This window comes from Monodelphis domestica, chromosome 7 (assembly GCF_027887165.1).
Source record: "Monodelphis domestica isolate mMonDom1 chromosome 7, mMonDom1.pri, whole genome shotgun sequence".
NCBI lineage: Eukaryota > Metazoa > Chordata > Mammalia > Didelphimorphia > Didelphidae > Monodelphis > Monodelphis domestica.
The window spans coordinates 95,071,819-95,096,659 of NC_077233.1; the positions used below are offsets into that span (position 1 = coordinate 95,071,819).

Genomic DNA, 24,841 nt, shown 5'->3' on the forward strand with positions numbered 1-24,841 from the left:
CCATTCTTCTTATTTGGAATGACTTCCCCTGTTACTCCATCTCCATCCCTTAACCCCCCTGGAAAGGTTGCACAGGGCAAGGTCTCTTGATGCATTATAGCACCCTTCTCCCAGGTGCTGTCACTTTTGTCTCTAACAGGCTGGACCTCTGAAATGTATGCTGAACTAGCTCAGCAGCCTAGAACAAAACTGGGAATCTCTAGAACTAGGGAAACATCTAGTCCCTCTGGGAAAAGAGCTCCTGAGTCTGAGGGGAAAAGATCAAGCCCCATTCCGAGGTTTCTAGAGAATGAAGTTCAAGAAGCAGCCACAGAGTTAGGACATCTATGCATGCTGAAAGCTTCCGGTGGTTTCAAAGTTGGATGTTAGGAAAAAATGTTAGGATGTTTTTCTTAGCCTATCAATTTGTATTGAAAGAAATAAAACAGTGGGGAAAAGCCTTCAGGAGAACTTCAATGAACTCATTCTACACAGATCACTCCCCTACTGGCCCTCTAGGTCCTACTTCACTTGGATAAGCCACAAATTCAGCATCAGCTCAGCAAGTCACCAACAATCAAATTTAAGGACTCTAAAAACAAATTCCATAATGATGTGTGGACTTTTGCATCAAATGATAGAGAATTCTGAGACCAATGGAGCTTATTAAAGTGGGGTAAGTTAAAAATTATCACCTGTGATGGCAAGAACACGGCTCTAGCATCATGGAATAAATAGGAAAATGGCATTTTCTATTATTATCAGCACTTACACAGGAAAGCAAAGCAGACACAATTATACTATGTTAGATTATATCTGAGCATTTTAGGAGAAATAAGCACACACCTAATGTCTTCCATGATCTTTATTATACAGCACAAAGAAACATGCCTTTTTTGGAATGCCATGTCAAAAGTTGTTGCTTCTTTATGAACATTCCTTAATAAGCTTATTTTTAAAAAAAAGAAAAAAGAAACAAAAAAGGCTCCTGTTTCCTTGGGACAATCCCCCAACAAAGGGTCTGGGATATATCCAGCTGTACTTTTCCCCTGCGCTTTCACAGTATGGAGGCAGGATTACCAGAAGGTGATGCTGCCAGTTCTCTGCTGGGTGACTTTGGGCAAGTTATGGCCTCTTTCTGAGCCTATTTGAGCCTTTCAGCTACAATAGTCTACAAACCCAAAAGACATCGCTGAGACAAAGCTCATGGCAGAGGGTGCAGAATATGAGTTTGGCTCACAGTAAAGGGCAAAAGAACGGAAAAATGTTGTGGGTTATGGGATGGGGGTAAATTCCAAAGTACTGAGGATGTGACCTTACCAAACCTGGGAAACTCCATACATGGGAAAGTGAAAGGAAACAACTACGATATTAAAAGATGGCCTGAGTGTTCAAAGATGATTGCGTCCCACAGGGAACATCGAGAGAACAGAGAAGAGGGCTGAGGAAACAGTTGTTGAGGGGAATAGAGAAAAAGAAGCCATAGAGAGACCAAGAATAAATTTTCTTAGAGGCCAGACAAGAAGCAGAGGAGAATGGTGCCATGGCAGGAAAAAGTATATAGAAGCAAGGGCTCATCCACCAAAGGAAATGTAGCAGAGTGGCCAGGGAGAATGAGGACTGAAAAAAAGGTCACTGGATTGAGTATCCCAGTAGAGAGGTAGAGATGGACGCCAGAGTGCAAGAAGTGGAGAAGATAAGTATTCACAAGATAATCAATTTAGAACTGGAAGGGACCTCAGAGGCAGCCCATTTCAACCTCCTAATAGTGCAGGCTCAGAGGGGTAAAGTGACTTGCCAGGGTCTCATGAGCAGTATATGACAGATAGGATTTGAATTCAGGTCATTGGGCTCCAAATCAATGATTAAGTGGAGTGATTAAGTATAGAAGTTGAATGTTAAAGGGAAATAATGATGATAATTATAATGATGATGATAGTGAGGGATGATATAGTTTTAAAGTTTGCAAAGTGCCTTAAATATAAGATGTCCCAAAAGTTTTAAGAGTAATTTTAAGCTAGCTTTTGGGACCTTCTATGAATCACCTCATTAGGTCTTCATGAACAACTCTGCTATTATACCCATTTATAGATTAGAAACCAGGCTAAAAGGGATCCTGAACAACTCAGAGGGATCTACGAGAAAGAACGCTATCCACATCCAGAGGAAAAATTGTGGGAGTAGAAACACCAAAGAAAAGCAACGGCTTGACTACATGGGTCGAGGGGATATGGCTGGGGATGTAGATTCTAAATGAACATCCTAATGCAAACACCAACAACATGGAAATGGGTTCTGATCAAGGACACATGTAATACCCAGTGGAATTGTGCATTGGCTAAGGGAAGGGTGGGGGTAGGGGAGCGAGGGAAAGAATATGATTCTTGTAACCGAGGAATAATGTTCTAAGTTGACTAAATAAAATTTAAAAAATAAAATAAAATAAAAATTATTAATTAATAAAGTTAAAATAAGTCAAAATAAATAAGTTAAAAAGAAATATGTTTAAAAAACCAGGCTAAAAGGAGATAGTTAGGTGGCTCAGTGGATAGAGAGCCAGGGCTAGAGATGGGAGATCCTGGGTTTAAAAGTGACTTCAGACTTCTTCTAGGTGAGTGAGCTGCACAAGACACTTAACCTCAATTGCCTAGCCTTTGCTACTCTTCCACCTTTTAACCCATACTTGCTGATTCTAAGACAAGGAAAGGGTTAAAAAAAACTGAGAGAAGTTATGTTTGACACTTCCAGGGTCACTCAGCAAAAGGATATAACTAGAAAGGGGGCTGTGATGTGGCAGGATCAAAAGCAGGGTTTTTTTTGAAGCTGGGAAAAGAATGACCTTGCTTGTAGGCAGAGAAGAAAGGACTTAGAGAGGGAAGGACTGAAGATGAAAGAATTAAGGGATGATGGATGGAGGGAGATCATAGGTCCAAGGGCCCAAGAGCTGTATGGAGCTGTAAAGATCAAGTCCAACTACCTCCCTTTATAGGAACTGAAGCCCACAAAGATTAAGCAACTCAGGTCACAAAGGCATTAAATAGCAGATCTGGGATTCATACTCAGGTCTTTAGACTTCACACATCATGCTTTTCTAAATTATGTCTTCATCCAGGCCAATAATTAAAGGCAGTGTAGATAATGGAGAGCTGCTATCTGCAAATGACGGCGGTCTTTGGACCACAAGAAATGACTATCTACTCTCGGACTGTGGCTTTGAGGGATAGACTGGTCAGCCTACAGGGTCCATCCTTTTCCCCATACCCCATGGGAAACTTACCTTGGATCCTGACAATGGCACTAGTCCGGGCCTTGCCAAATTCACACTCATAGCGTCCGCCATCTTGTTCTCCAGCACTGAGGATAACCAGCTTGGCTTCGTGGCCCTCACGGCTGATCCGGTACTTGGCTGAAGGCCGTAGGGCCTTCCCATCCTTGGTCCAGCGCACTGGGTGGTCTTCTATGGTGGTCTCACAGCAGAGGGTCACCGGCTCCCCTGTGGTAACTGTAACATCAGTAAGCTCCCGGGAAAACAAGAAGGGTTTCTCTGTGAAGACAAAGGATGAAATATATAATGACTGGACCATTTTTAGAGGGGTTGTGGAATTGAAGAGACAGAACTAATTCTCCTTCAATCCCTTGATCCTTGAAGGGCCTTGGGGAAGTCTCCATTTGTTTCTCAACTGCCTTTCCCTATCTGTGCAATTCTTAAGTAAAATGAAACTTTTGGGAGAGGGATCTGTGTAGGATAGCTCAGAACAATTATATATATATATATATATATTTTTTTTTTTTAAACCCTCACCTTCCATCTTAGAATCAATACTGGGTATTGGTTCCAAGGCAGAGGAGTGGTAAGGGCTAGGCAATGGGGGTTCAGTGACTTGCCCAGGGTCACACAGCTAGGAAGTGTCTGAGTCCAGATTTGAACCCAGGTCCTTTCATCTCTGGGTCTGGCTGTCAATCTACTGAGCTACCCAGCTGCCCCCAGAACAATAATATTAATGAAATCAAAGACATACATTCAGTCCCTGCCTGGACTAGTTAGCTTCACGTGCAAAAAACTCTCTCTTAGTTTCCAAAGTTCACCCACAGGTCCTAGATTAAACCCTAACCCAGATCATAGACCTGAAGAGCTTTGAACCCAGCTGCAGACTGAATTCAACCCTGTTGGTAGACTGAGTCTTGTCTTGGCAGTCCATAACTGAAGGGGAGAGGGAGCAGTCCAGAACAAATTCCAGGTTATTCTCCTCCATCCCTCAAATCAAATCAGGTTAATAGATAAGGAAACTGAGGCTAGGGAAGATAAAATGGTTTGCTCAGCTAATAAATACTGGGGGCAAGATTTGAACTTAGGTCTTCAGGACTCCACATCCATATTTTTCCCATCTTCTGTCTGTTGTTCTCCTTCCAGTTTGCTCCTTAAATGTCTTTGGCTAGTTAGGACTCCCACCAAGACTTCTACTGTGGGAGGATTTCTACAAGAAGCCTTTCCCATCCATCCCCTCAGGGATGAGGCCTTCCCTCTGAAATCATCTCCAGCTTAACCTGTTGGGAGCTTCTTTGTTTAGAGTTGTTGGCATGCTGCCTCCTTCATTAAATTTTGACTTCCTTAAAGGCAAAAGACTATTTTTGTCTTTTTTTGTAGCCTCAGACTTAACCAAGTGCCTAACACATAACAAGTGTGTAATCAATGCCTGTTGATGACTTATTTCATGGGTTCCCATGATTCCCAAATGAATTTACCATCAAATGGCCAACTGGGCTTTCCCATATTTAGTTAGGTTGGTCCTGAGAAAAACAAACAAAAAAATAAACTAACCAACATGATATGCTGCCAGGATGGGCATATTCCTAGAATATAGCTTAGAAAAAAATAGGTCAGGGGTAGCTGGATAGAAAGTCATGTCTGGAAATAGGATTTAAATCTGGCCTCAGACCTAGCTATGTGACCCTGGACAAGTCACTTAACCCTCATTGCCTAGCCTTAGAATCCATTCTAAGAAGGAAGGTAAAGGTTTGTTTGTTTGTTTGTTTGTTTTAAATGCCAGTCGCAGGGCTGCCTAAAACTAATAGGGAGACACAGTTCAGAGCTATCCCATGAATGGAGGCTAGAGAAAGAGGAAGGGGTGTCTCCACAGAGAAAGTATGGTTCCCAGGAGACTTCGGGCTCAACCCCCAAGGCAGATGAGCTACCTGTGACTCTCAGGGCAGCGGACGTCCTCTGATCCCCTGCCTCAAAGTGGATGGTCCCCGAGTCCTTGAGGGCAAGTTGCCTCACGGTCAGCTGGTGGTAGCCTCCAGGCTGCACGTCAATGTCATTGAGCTCATTGGTGTGGAGGGGGGTCTTATCCAGAAACCACTGGACGGGACTGTAGTCCGCCGGGGAGATCCGGCATCGAAAGGTGGCTGAGGACCCCTCGGAAACTTCCACATCTTCTAGGTCCTCGGTGATGAGGATTTTTTGGCCTAAAATAATGAAGATGAGGATGATGATAATTCATTATGTTTAAAATTCAGAAAGTAATACTTTGACAGTTTTTTCATCTGCAAAATGGAATTAGATAAGGCGATGTCTCCGGTTCCTTCCAGTTTTAAGTCCTGTACCACTGGTCACTTCTCCCAATCTTAATCCTTGAGTATCCCCTGATTTGTAATTGTACATGCACGGGTGTATATATACACAATGTACATGTGTATACTGTGCATATACATATGTGTATATACATGTGGGAGCCTATAGTAAGACCTATGGCTTCTTATGCTCATGTATGTGCAAGTATGTAAACATTATTAATATATAAATGGGAGCCTATAATAAGACACATGGCCTTGGATTCTTCTATGTCTCCCTGTGTATACACACATATGTGTACATATGTAAATATATGAAATTTTGACTTCCATTATTATTTCATATATATATATATATATATATATATATTCCTGGCTTCCTTTTATATTTTTATATCTCAATCTTTATTTATATATTATGCAACATATAAATATATTTATATATTTATTTATTTTAAAAATGTCTTTATCTTTTTATATTTGTTTACATTTTACTATCATATCACACATATATGTATATATAATATTTATATCTTTTATTTATATATACATATATATAATGTTTACATCTTTTATTTATTTATATCTATATTTAGCTACGGAGAGAGAGGCCGATAGAGACACAGAGACAGAGAGAGAAAGCTGTGACCTCAGACAGGTAAACGCCCATAGAGAGATTCTTGCATGTAGACACACATATGCGAGTGCCTCTCACAGGCCCCACGCCTCAGCCGCCCGTGTGTGTAAATGCACATCAGTACACGTGTGTGAAGATGAATGACCTGGCGAAGGCCACAGGAGCGGGCTCAGGATTGCCCCGATTCCCTTCTGGGCCAGAAGCTCTCTGGGCACCGAGCCTCGTGTTCTCCTCACCTTGCACCACGAGCTTGGCCTGGGACTGGGCGACGCCGATGTCGCAGGTGTAGGTGTCGCTGTCGCCTTTGTCCAAGGCGGAGATGGTGAGTTTCAGGGCGGTGCCTGCCTGGCTGGGCACGTGCTTCCTGGTGGCCTGGAGCTCTGTGATCCCCTTTCGCCAGCTCACGGTGGCCGCCGGCTTCTCTGTCTCACATTCGAATACTGCCGTGCCCTTCTCCTCGCCCTTCACATCCATCAGCTCCTTGGTGAAGCGGTTGGGCTTTTCTGGGAAATGAGAGGACGAGATGACATTCCAAGAGCCCTCAGCTCCATTCCGCCCCGCCCCCTTTACTCCCCTCCTCCATCTTACTCAGGAAGGAGATCTGGGAGAATTCATTCAAAGGATCACAGACTTTGGAGGGGACTTCAGAGATTCTGTAATCTTTTTATATTTTGCTATTTTTTTATAGGCAAGAAAATTGAGGCCCAGAAAGGCGGCAGCTAGGTGGAGAAGCAGATAGAGTGCTGGACCTGAAGTCAAGAAGACCTGAGTTTAAATCCTGCTTCAGATACTCATTTAGCTGGGTAACCCTGGGCAATCACTTAATTGCTGTTTGCCTCAGTTTCCTCAACTGTAAAATGAAGAGAGCAAATAGAACCACGTCCCAGGGTTGGTGTAAGGACAAAAATGAGATATTCATAAAGCTCTCTGCCAATCTTAATCTCCTTAGAAATGCTAGATTGTGTGTGTGGGGGGGGGGGGGGTTGCTGGGTAGCTCAGTGGATTGAGAGCCAGGCTTAGAGAGGGGAGGTCATGTATTCAAATCTGGCCTCAAACACTTTCCAGCTGGGTGACCCTGGGCAAATCACTTCACCCCCAATTGCCTAGCCCTTACCACTCTTCTGCCTTGGAACCAATGCTGAGTATTGATTCTAAGGTGGAAGGTAAGGGTTAAAAAAAAATTTTTTTTTTAAAGAAATGCTAGATTTTTTAAAATGTCTTTCTTATGCTCACAAAATGGTGGAGCTGGGATTCAAACCAAAGGTCCTCTTCCCATTCCCCATCCAGGGATCTCCAGTTTTCATTCCAGCTGATAGAGGTGGGTGTCATAGGAGAAAGAACTCTGGTCTGGGAGGAAGGTGGCAGACTTGGGTTCTAATGCAGCATCACCTTGAGCAAGTCCTTTTCTCTTGGGAGCCTCAGTTTCCTCATTTACAAAACAAGGTTTGAGTCTCTGGCATCCTCTGGTTTTTAGATTCTATCTTAAACAGGGGCTGATGACTATCTAGACCTCTGGGCTCTCCAACCTCAGCTTCTTCACTTTTTAGACAAGTTTATCCTCAATTCATTTTAAATGACATTTATTAAGAGTCTATTATAACAAGAGCCCTTTGCTAGGTCCTGGGAGAAGTAGACCAGTGAAATAAGGTATTAGTCAAACTATGGCCCCAGGGTCAAATCTAGCCTGCAGCCAGTTTTTGAATGGCCTCCAAGTGAAGAATGGTTTTCATATTTAAAAAAAAAATATGTTTAAATGAAAAATTAATGCAGTAAAATATTTAAAATACAATTAAAATACATTTTAAAAACCCAAACCTTTAAAGACACTAAAAATGTAAAAGCCATTTTTTGCTATTGGGCAATACAAAAGGGTGGCCTACCCTTGGCCCAATAAGGGGTAAGAGATAGCCTTCTTATAGCACTTTAGGGTTTATAAAGATGCTTATCAAATTTGCTCTTCATAACAAGGCAGTGGGGTGCCATTGTGGATGAAGGAGTGGTCCTGGAGTCAGGAAGATCTGAGTTCAAATCTAGCCTCAGACACTTACTGGCTATGTGACTCTGGGCAAGTCACTTAATGACTCTGAACCTGAGTTTAATCATCTGTAAAATGAGGTTAAAAATCTTGTGCTGCCTCATAGAGCTGAATGAAGACAGCATTTTGTGCACTTTAAAGCTTTATTAAAATAGGAGTGTCATTAGGGGAAAAGACTCAACTAAAACAAAGCTCAAGCAGGTCTCATTACTCTCCCTTTGCAGCAATCTCTATTTGGTCAGGCCATCAGAGAGAGAAAATGCTTTATCCCAGAGGAATAACTTCTATAAAGAGAAATGAAGGGAAGCAAACTAAATTAACAAGACCCAGAAACAACTGAATATAGCAATTTAATGCTTCATAAACCCAAGAATACAAAGTACTAAGAGGTGAGGAGGGAAGGGTTCATTCCTATTCTTTTTTTTTATTTTAATTAAAAAAATTTTTTTCCATGTTTCCATGATTCATTTTCTTCCCCCTTTTCTCTCCCCCCCCCCCAGAGCCAATAAGCAATTCCCCTGGGTGGTACAAATGTTATCACTTGATACCTATTTCCACATTATTCATTTTTCATTCCTATTCTTAAAGAATGTTATTGGAATATGCCCCATAAGTTCCTAAATTCTGTTTACCCTTTGACCCAGCAATACCACTATTAGACCTATACTCGAGAAAGATAAAGAAAGAGGGAAAGGGCTCTTAAGTACAGAAATATATTTATAAATTTATAGCAGCTCTGTTGGTAGTGGGGAAGAACTGAAAACTAAAGGGGTGTCCATTAAGGGGAGAATGGCTCCCCAAATTATATAGTATGTGATTGTAATAGTATATCATTGTGCTATAAGAAAAGACATAAACAATTTTCAGAATAACTTGGGAAGACTTTTATGAACTAATAAATAGTGATATAAACAGAACCAAGAGAATCATTTATATAATAACACCATCATTGTCAAAACAGACAGCTTTGAAAAACTACTCTGGGCCTTGCCAAATTCATACTCATAGAGTCCATCATCTTGTTCTCTGGCACTGGTGATAACCAGCTTGGCTTCATGGCCAGTACAATGCTTGACTATGAGTTCAACGGACCAGGAATAAAGCATGCTACCTACCTCCTAATGGAGAAATGATGGACTCGAGGTACAGAATGAGACTTATTTTTGGAACAGACAATACAAGAATTTGTTTTGTTTAACTATGTATGTGGCTTTGTTTTTCTTTCAAGGGAGTAGATGTGGGAGGGAAGTAAAATTTTTTTTTGATGATTGAAAAAAATTATTAAACCAAACAGACAAAAAGAATGCTTACCAGAAATCAGTTTTGTAGAAATTGGATTTAGACTAGCATCTTACATCACCTACCACAAAAACTCCAAATAGATACACAAAGTATAAAAAGTCACTTGGGGGGGGGAGCAAAAGGGAAGGCCCTTCACAAGTTTGGCTGAAGAGACCAAAAAAGGGAAAGAAATAATCATAATGGATAAAATAGACAATTTATTTACATAAAATCAAAAAGCTTTTGCAGGAAAAACATCAATGCAGCTAATTAGAAATCCTTAAGTGGAGGAAAAAATATCTTCACATCAAATATCCTCAATAAAAGTCTTTTAATTTATCCCAGAAAAATGGGAAATGGACACAAAATATGTAAGACCAAGAGCCATTCTCCCAAAAGATAAGTAGTTAAGGACATGAACAGTATTTAAAAGAATTGTAAAAAATATACATACATATATATAAAATGTTGTTTTAAATCATTAGAGATCAGAGAACTGCAAATTAAAGCAACTCCTGTTTGACCCCATGCCCATTAAAATAGCAAAAAGAATTTTAAAATGGCCATAGTCAAAATTAAAGGGAGCTGGAATGGTCAGCCATATTAGTACAGGGCTAGCTGAACTGCACTGGAAAACAATTTGGATTCATTTGAGACTTACTGAACATATACCCTAAGGAGGTCAAAGGCAGAGAGAAAAGACTCATCTATACTAAAAAAATTTAGGGTAACACTTGCTATGAGAGCAAAAAATGAAGTGTGCATTCATCAATTATGAGATGGCTAAGCAAACTATGGTACAGGAATGTGAAGGAACACTACTTCAGTATTTTCCTGATTAGAAAAGGCCATGTGGTTACTACTGTAATAAGTATTTGTTCATTAAGTAAGCAATAAAAGATTATGGATAAGTTAGGTAGAGGAGAGAGCTGGATTTCTTCCTTCAGCTCAGATGTAACTCAGGCTGTCAGAATTTTCAGACACCACCACTCAGCTGCTGCTGTCTCCTGCCATCTATCGGTGAAGCAGAGGAACTGCAATACCATTCTTGTCTGCTAGGATGTTTCAAGAAATAAATTCGCCACATTTTCTCTTCTCCTGCCACCTATTGGTGAAACAGATGAACTGCAACACCACTCTTCTCTTATCTGCTAGGATACATATAGGAAATAAATCCCCCAGATTTCCTCCAACTCACAGAGCAAGCTACTTGAAAAACATTCCTTATTCAAGACAGTACAAAGAGTGATTCTTGGTCCAACTGCCTTTCCCAAAAATCCTTGGGAAAATTCTCTTCCCAGGTACCTTTTAATAATATAAAGTATATAGTATAAAAAGTCACATGGGAGGGGGGGGAGGAGAAGCAAAAGGGAAGGCCCTTCACAAGTTTGGCTAAAGAGACCAAAAAAGGGAAAGAAATTCTAATAGGTTAATTGGTTTTATTTGACTATCTTTAAAAATATATATCTCCTGAATTTAATGTATTGCCATATAAATTTCCATATGCAGAGCAGAATTGACCCAGGATAACAGGCAAAAATGCAAATCTCTATTGAGTGCAGCCTGCTTTTTTAAATGTCTTTGATAAATTAAATATATTACTTTTAAAGTTATCTAGGTTGTCTGTATTTCCTTCTGAACTTCCTTCAGTTCTCTTTTAAGCATTGAAAACAATACTTCAGTGACCATCTTTTTTTTTGTGTGTGACCTTATCACTAGTTCTTCTCTCTCATTTCCCCCTCCCAGTTCAAAAAGAAAAGCCATCCTGGAACAAATAACCATAACGGAGAAAAATTGTTTTTCTTTTTCTTTTACAAAATAAAATTTAGTGGGAGGAGGGGAAGGGGCAGGTGTAGTATATCAGATTGCAGGATCAAAACAAAAGGAAATAGTAAAACATTATTTTAAAAGAGAGACAAAACAATCTTGACTACATACCTTCTACTATGAGGATGGCTTTGCTCTTTGAGGTCTCAGTCTCACATGTGTACTCGCCAGAGTCCTTGACGGAGGCTGCACGGATGACAAGAATGGCCTGAGAACCCTCATAGCGTAGGTCATATCTCGGCCCTTTTCTGATTGCTTTGCCATCCTTCAACCACCTCACAGTGGCTCCTGCTTTGGAGAGTTCACAGCTTAGGCTCACATCCTCCCCAGGTGGCACCTTCTGGTCCTCTAGGGGCTTGGTGATGGCTGCTGGCTTCTCTGGAGGAGATGGGGTTGGGGTGGAGGAGAGAAGAATAGCAGAAACCAGATGTGAGACTGAGCCATGGTCTTCCTGTTACATGTAGCTTGTTATCTTTCTGTTTAGAGAAGATGGGGTGACCTCTGACTTACCCGAGCTTAGCTACACCTAACCATGTCACCCTATCCCACCCCTTTCTCAAAATCCCTCAGTGGCTCCTTATGGCCTAGAGGATAAAATATTAAATTCATTAGTCTAGCATTAATGGCCCTCCAGAATTTAGTTCCAACCTACCATTCTAGACTTTTCACATTATTTGCTTTCATGTACTGTCAATGCTGAATAAACTAAATAATTAGCTATTCCTCAGCTCCATTTTATCCTCTCCAACTTCTATAAACTTGCCCAGGTTGACCCTTCCATCTGCAACATATTCTGCCCTTGTTGTCTCTTCTTGCTGAATTCCTTCCCTTTCTTTAAGGCTCAGTTCATGGGTCAGATCAATCAGGAATCCTCTTATCCTTCCAGCTGAGGGTAATCTCTCCCCAAATTTTCCTGGAGTATATCCTTATATTTCTTCTATGCTGCTTTGAAATATAGACATACATATATTTGTAAACAACTATATAAGTACATGCATGTGTGCATATACATATATGTATCGACACATATGTACATATATGTATCTAGAATGTGTGTTTAGAATACATATATCATATATAGAATTTTATAGTATGCATATACCGAATAGTATATACAGTAGGAGAACATATATGTGCATGTATAGTATGTAATCTATACATGTATATGCATGGACCCATGTATATGTATAGGCTATGTGTCTATATGTACACACATATGGTTACATATTATGTATATTATAAAATATAAATGTATATAATATATAAAATATATAAAATAGGTGATTACATATTTGTATCTAAAATAAATATATTGATATAGTATACATATACACACATAGTATATATGCTTATTTATATGAATGATGTATATATGCCTAGATGTGTATATATATAACATGAGAACTTGCTCAGTTGTTAAAATATGTGTATCTATGTATAGATACAGATACAGAGATAGATATATGTGTCAATACATAAATATATATTTGTAATCATAAAATTCAATAAGTATGGAGTCCTATAGAGAGGAGGCTCCTATTATTTGTTGAATTGAATTAAATGTCAGGGAATTACATATGCTGGTAGAAAGTCTGAACAGAAGCTGAGAGCTCTCTGCTTTCCCCTTTTTGTCTGGGGGGGGGGGTGGAATGGAGAGAATTCTCTAAGCTGCTAAATCAGGTCCTTTTTTCCCCCTTTCTTGGCAATGCACCTTCTACAATGTCATATTTTGCTGGTCATTTAGTATAGAAGAAATACTTGACTCCAATATGAGGAATCTCCAGGTACAGTTTGGGATGTACCCAAGTAATAGAATTCAGCTTTTCTCTGACCCAGATAATGGAGTCATAGAATCCCAGGGCTGGATGGGAGCTTAGAACATAGAATCTAGCAGATAGACCTTAAAGCTATAGCTGTGAGGTTGCCATGTCTTTCACCTAACATGTACCATCTTATCCCCAAATCACAAAGAATGAACAATCCCAGAGCCATAAGAGATCTGAGAAGCCACTTAGGCCAACCTCTATCTGAAAAGGATCATCAGTACATTCCAAGGAAGTACAGGTAACTCTTCCATATTGTGACTTCCCCCATCATGGTTTTGATATCTCATGGATCAGCATAAGAAATTAAATGGGAGTTTTGGGGGAGTTTTGTGGAAGCCACAGATGACACAGAAAAAGTTTAGAAACACATTTTTATATAACATTGACCTACATATAGGCTATGACCAAATACTTAACCTAAACTTAATAATAAAGTATTGTAAATATCCTATAAAAGAAAAAGAAAAAATCTGACTTCTCTGGTGTGAAGGGAGGGCCAAAAAACTTGATGCAGGATTTTCTAGACTTTGGGGTCCCTCATCCTTGCCATGTGGAAGAGAGCCCTATACAGTCACTCCAGCCTTACTCAAAATGCTCAAATAGAACCTTGAACTCTCTGGTGTGGGCATCCCACCCAAGAGTTAAGCACATCACAGCCTACTATATCTGCCCATCTTGTTCAGCTTTTGCCCACATCCCTGCAAGAATTCAACACATAAAGTCCACTCAATATACTGGAGGCCTTCCTTTCTTTTTCTGGACAAAGTGAAAAAATTCCCAAGCCTGGGGATGCTACCGAATGCCTTACCCCTAGTCTGAGATACATGATAGAAAGTGGTGAGTAAGAAATGTGTAGAAAGGAGGATAAATTGCAGAAGGAACATCAGCATGTAGTAGAATTGGGGTATATTGATATTCAAGGCAACCAGAGAGCCCAGAGACATCTAAAGTGGGATGGGATTACTTCTGGAAACCAAATGGAGGGGCCAAGCATTGCCCTAGCTGCCTGTTCCCACTAAAGTTCTTAAGTAGTTCATGTCCATCAAATCTGGAAAATCCACAGGATCAGAGATTTTGGGTGAGACCTGATCTTAGCCCAACAAGGGATAACTTGTTGAAAGGATGAAAGAATTGCCCAAGAAATCAGATTATGCCTATGTCACTTTCAGCCTGGTAATTTACCTTCAAATGATGACCACTTTCTAATTAGGGAATTAGCACACCCAAAATTGTTTTCTTTAACGAATAAAATCAAGGGCATAAACACAAATATAATTCTTTGCTACATTCTAATCCACAAACCATGTGATTTAGAACAAAAGGGTTATTAAACTCTACTCTGGGAAGCTAAGAAAACCATACCTCCAGACCCCCCACTCCTAGATTTATTGACATTGGTGTTGTTTCCCACAAGCAACCATGGCACAGTCACAGGGGATGATGGTAAGCTCATCACTAGACCCCAGGCCTCTAGCTGGTCAGAGATTGTGTTTGGCAGGGAGCAGTGATATATGCTATCCAAGTGATAAGAGTGATGGACTGAGAGCCAGAACTTATAGGAACTGATTACAGAAAAAAGTAAACAGAACAAAAAGCCTTTTCTAATCCCCTCTTAATTCTAGTGCCTTCCTTCTACTAATTATTTCCTGTTTATCTCATATATAATTTGTACATATTTATTTGCTTGTTGTCTTTCCCCATTAGATTGTGAGCTCTTCAAGGGCAGGGCCTGTCTTTTGCCTCTTTTTGTATTTTCAAAGCTTTTCATAGTGCCTGACACACAGTAGGCATTTAATAAATGCTTATTGATTGATTTGAGCCAAGAAAACAACCTACTCAGTGACTACAACAATGGAAATGGACAAGATAAGAAAACTGAGTTAAAACTAAACTCTATGTAATTATAACAGCCTGGAGAAGAGGTATGAAAAGTCCGCCTCCTTTTTATGCCAAAGTTCAGGACTAGGGATGTGAGGTTCTGTGCATACTGTTGATGTATTGGTTAGTTTTACTCGCTTACTTGTTTCTTCTTTCTTTTAAATTTGTTGTTATGAAAGATAACTACTTGGCTTGTGGTAGAGGAGGGATATATTCTGAAGCTAGAAAAACAAGAGATATCAATATAATTTAAAATGAAAGAAAAAAAGAATTTGGAGTCATGATAATAAATCATAATACTAATGTAAAGGGAATCATCACAATTAACCCTTTATGCTCAGTTTCTTTGGAGTTTCTTATGATTCATTTCTAAATACAGCCTCAAGGTACAGGCAAAACCCACCCTTTGAGAAGCTCCCTGAGACCCGAAGAAGATGCCATTGGTTGAGTTTGGTGGGGGAACGGCAGTGTATGTGACCCAAGCAGGGTAGCGTAGTGGTAAGGGCCATGATTTGAGAGTCAGTATTTATCTGAACTGATGCAGAATGATGTAGGCAGGAAGACTACAGAATAATGATCATAATAATAATGAAAAGGGAATCACTGCAATAATAAAGGCAGAATGGAGAGCTCAGACAAGACTAGGATGCTAGGCTAGCATCGCTGGCCCCTGAAGGTCTGCAATGACAAAGAAATGAAAATCCTTGTTCTGAATAGGTTGGAATCAGGAACACATGTGATACCCAGTGGAATCGCACATCGGCTATGGGAGAGGTGGGGGTGGGGGAGGAAAAGAAAATGATCTTTGTCTCCAATGAATAATGTTTGGGAATTACCAAATAAAATAATGTTAAAAAAAAAAAAGAAAATCCTTGTTCTGATTCTTATCTAGTTATAGCAGTCCATGACAGGGCTTGGAGGTTAGCTTTGCAGCCCAAACCCATGATGGGGCAATGGGCTGCAATGTGGGGATGTGACAGAAAGCATCACCCTGAGAGCCATCATTGACTAATCTGGGAAGACTGTTTGCCAAATCATAGATAATTGGGGAATGATTTTTCTCTTGTGGATTATCTATAAGAAGAAGAAAGGATGGTTTCAGGATTAGCACTTGTCTAATCAATAATTTAAAAAGAAAAAAATGCTGATTAAACCCTTACCATGCCCCAGGGCCTGGGCGCAGGGCTGGGTTGGGGTATAAAAATGAAACAAGGCAGAGGTGCTGCCCTCTGAGTTGTCATTCTAATAGGCCAGTTTTAGCCCAAAGCTTCCTTCTATATTTTGCCAGGTTTCCTCAGTGCTAATTGTCTCACCAGGAGCTTCAAAGCCTCGGCAATCAGAGACCCGTGAGAGCTCCTCGCTCTTTTACTCTGGACAGCACCGACTGTAGTGGATAGGACACTGGGCGTGGAGTCAGAAGGCCGAGGTTCCTCTCCCACCCAGCGGTGTGATCCTGGTAAATGACTGACCATCTCTGTAAAATAAGGGGTTGGACTCGAGGGCCTCTCTGGTCCCTGACTCTAAATCTATATAATCCTCTTAGTATGACATCCCTGAGAATGGCTCAGCCAACATCAGAGGCACAAATTCAAGGCTGGAAGGACGGGGAAAGGGGAAGGAAGAAACTGAAGAGAAGGACAGAGCCCTGGCTCCTACCTTTGATGATCAGGGATGCTTTAGAAGTGAGATCCCGGACGGTGAACTCCACCTCGCCAGCGTCCATCATGGCTGCCTCTCGGAGGGTGAGGGTGTATTTGCGGCCTTGGCACGAGGCCCGGAAGCGGCCAGAGCCACCCACCTCTTTCCCATTGACTGTCCAAGTGCCCACATCGCCAGCACTCTGGTGGGACAGGATGCACTCCAAGGTGCAGCTGTCTCCCTCCTGCACCTCTGTGGTCTTCAGGCGTTTGGTGATGCCAATGTGCAGCTCTGAAGGGACAAGGTGATAAAACACAGGAGTCTTATGAAAGCCAAACCACACCACATCGGGCCAGATTTCCTTTCTTCTCCCTCCCAATGAGCATCTGGAAACATTTGGTCTCTGTGAAAGACTCACAGAATCATAAAATCATAAAGCTAAAAGAGATGGTCTAAACCCTTCATTTCACAGGGAAGGAAACTGAGGTCCAAAGATTGACTGAAAATCATTCAAGGAGCTGAGTCAGCATTCAAACCCAGATCATGTGATTCCAAATCCAGTGTCTCTTCCACTACACCAAAAAATGTCAAGCACTTCAGCAATGCCCACTGACATATCAGTTTCATGTGTTAATTGTAAATGTTTTCTCCTTGTGAAAGCAGACCTGAAAGGGTTTCTTCTTCATAATAGCGTCATTGCTCACATGTCTATAGTACTTTAGTGATTACAAAGTGAAAGAACCTTGGACTGAAAGGCAAGGGACCTGGATTCAAATCCCAGCATAGGGACATGTTAACTTGTATGACCTTGGACAAGTTTTTAATTGTCATGTAGTCATTTTCAGTCATATTCAACTCTTTGTGAGATTCCGGGTTTTCTTGGCAGAGATACTTGAGTGATTTGCCATTTCTTTCTCCAGCTTATTTTATGGATGAGGAAACTGAGGCAAACTTGTGACTTGTCCAGGGTCATACAGCTAGTAAGTGTCTGAGGCTGGATTTGAACTCAGGTCTTTTTTGATTTAAGGCCCGGCACTCTGTCCACTGTGCAACCTAGCTGTCCTAAATTTCCTCCTCTGTAAAATGAAGGGGTTGGACCAAACTAAAGGTCTACTAAAGTCCCTCCTAGCTCTAAATCTATGACTATGCTCTCGTGAGGCGGTGCCAATATTATTAGCACCATCTTCTAGAATCGTAGGATTTTAAATTAGGAGGAACTTTAGAGATAATCTGGTCCAGTCCTCTCATTTTACAATAAGGAAACCAAGACCTAGAGACAGGGATACTGTAGTAGTGCCAAACTCAAATGAAAAGAGATCCCTACAGATGGTCTATTGACTGAGAAAACCATAATTTAGCATTTATCATGTTGAATTATTTTTTATTTGTTTTGTAAAACATTCCCCAGTGGCATTTTCATCTGTGTGGGCTATGCTGGTTTGTTTGCTCCAGAGTTTGGCCTCTCTGAATCCTATTTAATAAAGAGAAATGAACTTGGGACTTTTGATTCCCTAAGAGATTTCATTTGGGAAATTGAAAGAAAAGGCCATTTCCTCCCCATTTTACAAATAAAACTGAGGCTCAGAATCTGAGTCCTGTCTCTGGTTAGCGACAGAGTTGCACTTGAACCCAGATTTTCTGACTGCCCCAACACGAGGACCACTTACCATGCACGCTGACCTGGGAGCGGGTCAGGTCAGTGCCGATGTCACAGGTATAGAGGCCAGCATCGTCCCGAGAGAGGTCGTGTATCACCAGCCCCCGGGTCCGGTCAGTGTGCAGGATATCGTATTTGTCGCTGATGCCCAGCTCCACCCCATCCTTCCGCCAGATGGCTTGTGCCTTGGGATGAGAGACTTCACACTCCAGAGCCAGCGTGCCCCTCTCTTCTCCTGCCATGTCATCCAGGGGCTTGAGGAACACCACAGGCTTCTCTGGTGGGTCAGAGAGAGGGAATGCGTTGGGTTCTCACTGCTTTTCAGAAACTAGTTCATCATTTCCCTTCCAGTCTAAACCACAAACCCTGTTCCACATCCCCTCTTTGTTCACTAAAGAATCTGCCTAAAATTCTGGTTCTCTGAAATGATGGGGTCAGAGAGCAAAGGAGGAGGACATTCAAGGCCCTTTTGCACCCATCACCCCCGGAATCTTGGCTTTCTGCTCACCTATGCAATAATTGGGGAATTTGACATCTCGAATAACAGGGGGAGCAGCAAAGCTTTACAGTCAGAAATGTTTGCAAGTGACTTTTGAATCTGACTCTGCCTTTTACTACTGGGAAGCCTGAGGAAGTCCAGAAAAGGGGAACTCCAAGGTTCTGGACTTAAATAATGAGGTTTCTTTCCAGTCTAGAGACACATGGGTTGAGAATCAAGTTGGCTCCAAACTCGGACATCTCTGAAGGGGATAGAGAAGCTCTCAAACCCAGGCTGCCCTCCTTCCTACAATCAGGATGTATCTCGCTCTGCTGAGAGGGGACCTGGGCTGGGAAGAGAACCCAGTTTTCTAGAATGAAGCCTGGGAGAAATCCTTGGGAGGCACCTCCTCAATAGCTTGGAGGTTGTTGGCTATCCTTGCCCTGTGAGGACCCTCTCCTCCCCCAAAGCATGCCAGGGCGCCATATTGCAAACGAAGTCCTAAAAAGGGCAGGGTGGTCAGAAGGCGGTTCCCCACCACCCCACCGTACAGCCCCTTCTCACCTTTCACCGTCAGCTGGGCTGACTGCGACACCTTGGCTGACTTGAGACTCACGGTGCCCGCGTCCGCCAGGCTCACGCGCTTAAGCACCAGCGTATGGCGTCTTCCCGTGTGGCAGATTTCATGAAAGCTGTCATTGTAGAGCAGAGTCCCGTTCAGGAGCCACTCCACCTCCTCATCTTCATGAGACAGCTCGCACGAGAAGCTGGCGCTGCCCTCCTCTGTTGCCTCTACGTCCTGGAGGGGCTGTACCACGGCTACTTCACGAGCTGTTGGGGGAGAGCCAAGGAGGAGGCCCAGAAGTCAAGCGAGTTATAAACCGGAGAAGGCCGAGTCCCGCTTGTCTCGCTGCTCTTAAGATAAGACTGGGCTCTTCAAGGCCACGCTAATGAAGCACGGGGCTTGGAAAGGCTTCACGTGTGGGCTTGGTGGTCATGGACAAGGAGATGGGCATAAAGGATAGAGAACCACACCTGAAAGCAGAAGGTGCCTTTTGCCTCAGATGCTTATTGACTGTGTAATCCTAGGCAAGTCCCTTAACTGTTCTGTACCTTAATAGCTTTATCTATAAAATGAGGAGATGGGACTAGCTGACGTCTAGGGTCTCTTCCAGCTATATACAGCCTTCATTTGAGGACCAGCCAGGCTAAGTTCAGACCCGGTTAGTTTCAGAGTGAGGGATCGATTTCAGAGGCCAGAGGAATTCCTGAGGATGCTACAATGTGATAGACATCCATGGTGAGTGAGGTCACATCAGCACAGGTCACTTTCAAACCTAAGCTTACAGTTAAAGTAAGCTGCTACCACATACCAATGTCTCAGAAGCAACTGATATCCACCCCCATATCCTGGAGGAGGGAAGGGTTGCAAAAATGAGGATGAGGGGGCATCTGAGTGGCTCAGTGAATAGAGAGCCATACCTAGAGATGGAAGGTCCTAGATTCAAATCTGGCCTCAGATACTTCCTAGCTATGTGACCCTGGTCAAGTCATTTAACCCCCGTTGCTTAGTTCTTAGCATTCTTCTGCCTTGGAACCAATGCATAGTACTGATTCTAAAATGGAAGGTAAGGGTTTAAAAAAAGTGAGGATGAAAGGACTGGAGATTTATTTTCAAAATGCTTAAGATTCAGTGGTTTAAAGCAAGGGAGGAAGAGGTCACATCTTTAGTCATTCCTGCTCTCTGGCCTTGTGAACAAATAGGACACACCAACATTTAACTATATACAAAGAATAAGCTTACAGGAGACCTATATTTAGGACTCTCCTTACTCTGAAGATGGAGAGAAGCAGCAGTGGGCCCTAAATCCACCTCCCCATCTCCAGGTCAACATAAGAGAGTTTTAACAATATTGATATTTGGAAAATATCCCATGTTGTCAACTCCTAAAAAGATAGGGAATAGGGCTGGTGAATGTCAATAATTATTAGCTAGGCATAAAGAAAACCAACAAAAATAAGCAGAAGATAAAAGTATTGGGTGCATCTGGGTGGCTCAGTGGATTGAAAGTCAGGCCCAGAGATGAGAGGTCCTGGGTTCAAAATTGACCTCAGACACTTCCTAGCTGTGTGACCATGGATAAGTGACTTAACCCTAGCCCTTACCACTTTTTTGTCTTAGAACCAATACCCAGTATTGATTCTAAAATGGAAGGTAAGAGTTTAAAAAAAAAAAAAGAAGATACAAGGATTACTATGATCCAGTCTCCATGACCCATTTTGGAAAACAGGCCCAGAAATCAGTCTAAAAATCAAGTCCAGAGAGCTCTTGCCCCCTGGCAGAGAGATGGTAGTCTACAGGTATGGAATGAGATATACGTTTACAGATACGGACAATGTGTTAAAAATTAAACTTAGCTGTCACAATGGAGGGTAGAGACAGAACTCTATTGGAAAATAACAGATTTTTTTTTAAAAAAGGAAAAGAGAACCCATCAATAATTTTTTTTTAAAAGCTAGGAATCCAGTATGCCAAGACACAAGCATGTGCAGAATTTCATCAGAAAAACAAGTTGGATGCCAATTATTCCAGTTAAAGAAATCAAAACTATTAATAAGCACATGAAAAAGTATTCTAAATCTCTTATAATCAGAGAAATGCAAATCAAAACAACTCTGAGGTATAACCTCACACCTAGCAGATTGGCTAACATGACAGCAAAGGAAAGTAATGAATGCTGGAGGGGATGTGGCAAAGTAGGGACACTAATCCATTGCTGGTGGAGTTGTGAACTGATCCAACCATTCTGGAGGGCAATTTGGAACTATGCCCAAAGGGCACTAAAAGACTGTCTGCCCTTTGATCCAGCCATAGCACTGCTGGGTTTGTACCCCAAAGAGATAATAAAGAAAAAGACTTGTACAAGAATATTCATAGCTGCGCTCTTTGTGGTGGCAAAAAATTGGAAAATGAAGGGATGCCCTTCAATTGGAGAATGGCTGAACAAATTGTGGTGTCTGTTGGTGATGGAATCCTATTGTGCTCAAAGGAATAATGAACTGGAGGAATTCCTTGTGAAGGGAATGACCTCCAGGAAGTGATGCAGAGCGAAAGGAGCAGAACCAGGAGAACAGTTGTACACAGAGACTGATACACTGTGCTACAATCGAATGTAATGGACTTCTCCATTAGTGGCAATGCAGTGATCCTGATCAACTTGGAGGGATCTATGAGAAAGAACACTATCCACATTCAGAGGAAAAACTGTGGGAGTAAAAACACTGAAGAAAACAACTGCTTGAATACATGGATCAAAGGGATATGGTTGGGGATGTAGACTCTAAATGATCATCCCAGTGCAAACATCAACAACATGGAAATAGGTTCTGATCATGGACACAAGTAAAACCCAATGAAATTGCACATCGGCTGCAGGAAGGGTGGGTGGCGGAGAGGGAGGAAAATACTGTGATTATTGTAACCAAGGAATAATGTTCTAAATTGACCAAAAAATTAATTTTTTAAAAAAGAAAGAAAAACAAGTTGTAGAAAAAAAAATCTTGGGTGCTTCAAAGTCACTTGTTTTATGCAAGGAGTCAGCAGCCCAAGGCAAGAGTGAAGACAGGGTCACTCTGCATTGCACTTAAGGAAATGGGCAGCCATAAACATGAACAAATGACCATTGCTGGCAAATGCTTATGCAAATGCTGGTGGGACTCTACCAGCTTGGTCTATAATCAAAGAAGTTCCCCAAAACCTGTTGCATCCCATATTCAGACACTATGCAATTAAGCAATTAAGAACAAATTAGATAGCCACCCATCTCTTGGGCTCATGGATGAGAGATACAAGAAAGTCAAGATGGCTGAATTTCTCTACCAAACTTCCAAGGTGGAAGAGGGTATATAGTCAATGGAGAGTTTCTCCAGCCCATTTCCACTTTGCCCCCTCCCTGTACTCCTGCCCCTGTCAAGTACCATACCTTCCACAGTGACTGTGGCACTGCTGCTGGCATTGCCAGCCTGGCACCGGTAGACACCAGCATCACTGGGCGTGAGCCGCAGAATCCGCAACTCTGCCATGTGATTCTCCAGCTTCATCTTGTACTTCTCAGAGGGCTCAAGAGGGGTGTCATCCTTATACCATTGCACTGCCTTAGGAGCGGGCTTGAAATCACAAGACAGGACCACAGACTGCTGCTCCCGGCCAGTTTTGTCCTCCATTTTCCGGATCAGCAGCACAGGGATGTCTGGAAGATGACCAGCATGCCAATGAGGACGGCTCAGTGATCAACAGGCTAGACCTCTCTTTCTGGCACGGGGGAGAAAGTCCTTCTCTAGACTTTGTGACAAATCACTGAACCTTTTGTATCTTCCAGTTCCCTATCTGGAACATAATGTACTAGCCTCTCTGTGCCTCCTCTCATGTCCTTCCCAAACTCTCCTTGTGCGCTAGAGCTGACACTGCACTCTGGAAAAATATGCCAGAGAAGCATCCAGTCTGGGAGTTTTTGCCAAGGGGCAAAAGCTTTGCCTATAGACCAGGAATGGCCTCTGTCTTTGTCTTCTGCGGAGCAACCTAGTAAAGTATTGTTCAGGTGGTTGTAACCGGCGGGTTCAAAGAAAGCAGAATCAAAGCTAACTAAACCAGGTGGGAAATGAGCCTCCTTAGTACAATGGAGCTAGCCATTCCCTCCTCTGCTGACCTCAAAATAGAATACCAAGTTATAGCAAGAAGAGAGTGGCAGAATTTTAACTGGGAGAAGTTAAGGAGGAGAGCTCGGAGGCCCATGCCATTCCAAATTATTCATCCATCCACCTCTGCCTATCTTAGCCCTACTCAGCTTCTGATGCCAAGACCTGGGTTCAAGTCTAGACACTTATGAGTCATGTGACCTGCTTTAGGTCTTATTTCGTCTTCTACAAAGTAAAGTGTTGAAATAAACCCCTAATGTTAGTGAAAATGTCCAGGTTTAGAACTGGAGTGCTGTCTCTGAAGAACTGCAAAGGTGCCTATGTCACTGGATTACAAAGTATGTAGGAGTGTGTGGGAGGAATTAAGCTATAAATGAGAAGACTGGGAAGGTAGGAAAGGATGAAAAGTTATGAAGGGCTTTGAATGCCAAGCAGAGGACTTCCTATTTGGTCCTGGAGGTAATAGGGAGCCACTGGAGTTGCCAAATAAGGGGAATAGTGATATGGTCAAAAATGATTAGGAAGACTAATTTGACCGCTGAATGGAGAATAAATTAGAAGAGAGAGACTTGAAGCAGGGAGGTTGTCATAGTTGACTTGGAATCCAACCCTAGGGTAAAAGATATTTTCTACACTGAAGATAGCCAGCGTGAATGTGTTGACATTCATGGCTTGTTATTAAGGAAAAAGCAGAAGAAAGAAAAGGGACAGGGTTCTTGCCCAAAGGATATAAGCCCTAAGAAGTCCCTTCTCTGCAAGTCCCTGGAGGAGTGACAACAGAAGCAGGAATGATGGCATCACACTCTAGCATGAGAAGTTACCTGAGACAATGAGCTGAGCTGTGGACTTGGATTTGCCAATGGTGAAATGCACGGGGCCTGTCATGGTGGAGCAGGTCCGGTGGAGGGTCAGGCGGTGGACCGTCTCTACTTGTTCAATGGTCACATCTCGTCCAGCCTGCAGCACCGTCTTTCCCAGTAGCCACTTGGGGGGACGGACGGAGGGAATGGAGATCTCACACTCAAACCAGGCGGGAGCTGGTTCCATCACCTCCATGTCTTTCAGGTTCCTTACAATGGTAATGGATTGTTCTTTAGGGAAAAGGGAGAGAAGGAGAGAGGAGAGGAGTCAAACTCTACTTTCTCTGGTCAAACAAGTCTTCTATCTTCCCACAATCAGGATTAAAGAAACAGGATTGGAGGCAGCTAGGCAGCTCAGTGGATAGTGCCAGGCCTGCAGATTGGAGGCCTTGGATTCAAGTCTGGCCTCGGATCTTTTCAGCTGTGTGTCCCTGGGCAAGTTGCATGAACCCATTTGCCTAGCCCTTACCATTCTCCTG

The 24,841-nt window shown here is 42.1% G+C and overlaps 1 protein-coding gene across 35 annotated transcripts in view; it reads right to left on the reverse strand.

Annotated features, from left to right (window-relative positions):
* OBSCN (obscurin, cytoskeletal calmodulin and titin-interacting RhoGEF) overlaps positions 1-24,841 on the reverse strand; it is a 328,849-nt gene that overhangs the window by 203,515 nt on the left and 100,493 nt on the right. For all 35 annotated transcript variants that reach the window (XR_008913488.1, XM_056805136.1, XM_056805153.1 and 32 more), the window contains 9 exons: positions 24,324-24,593; positions 22,791-23,057; positions 19,372-19,638; positions 18,340-18,606; positions 16,691-16,963; positions 11,442-11,708; positions 6,424-6,690; positions 5,173-5,445; positions 3,257-3,523 (listed from right to left, as the gene is read on the reverse strand). Coding sequence is in view for 34 of the 35 variants with exons in the window: in XM_056805136.1 (XP_056661114.1) it covers positions 3,257-3,523; positions 5,173-5,445; positions 6,424-6,690; positions 11,442-11,708; positions 16,691-16,963; positions 18,340-18,606; positions 19,372-19,638; positions 22,791-23,057; positions 24,324-24,593 (2,418 nt within the window). In the remaining variant the exon portion in view is untranslated. The remainder of the gene's footprint in view (positions 1-3,256; positions 3,524-5,172; positions 5,446-6,423; positions 6,691-11,441; positions 11,709-16,690; positions 16,964-18,339; positions 18,607-19,371; positions 19,639-22,790; positions 23,058-24,323; positions 24,594-24,841) is intronic.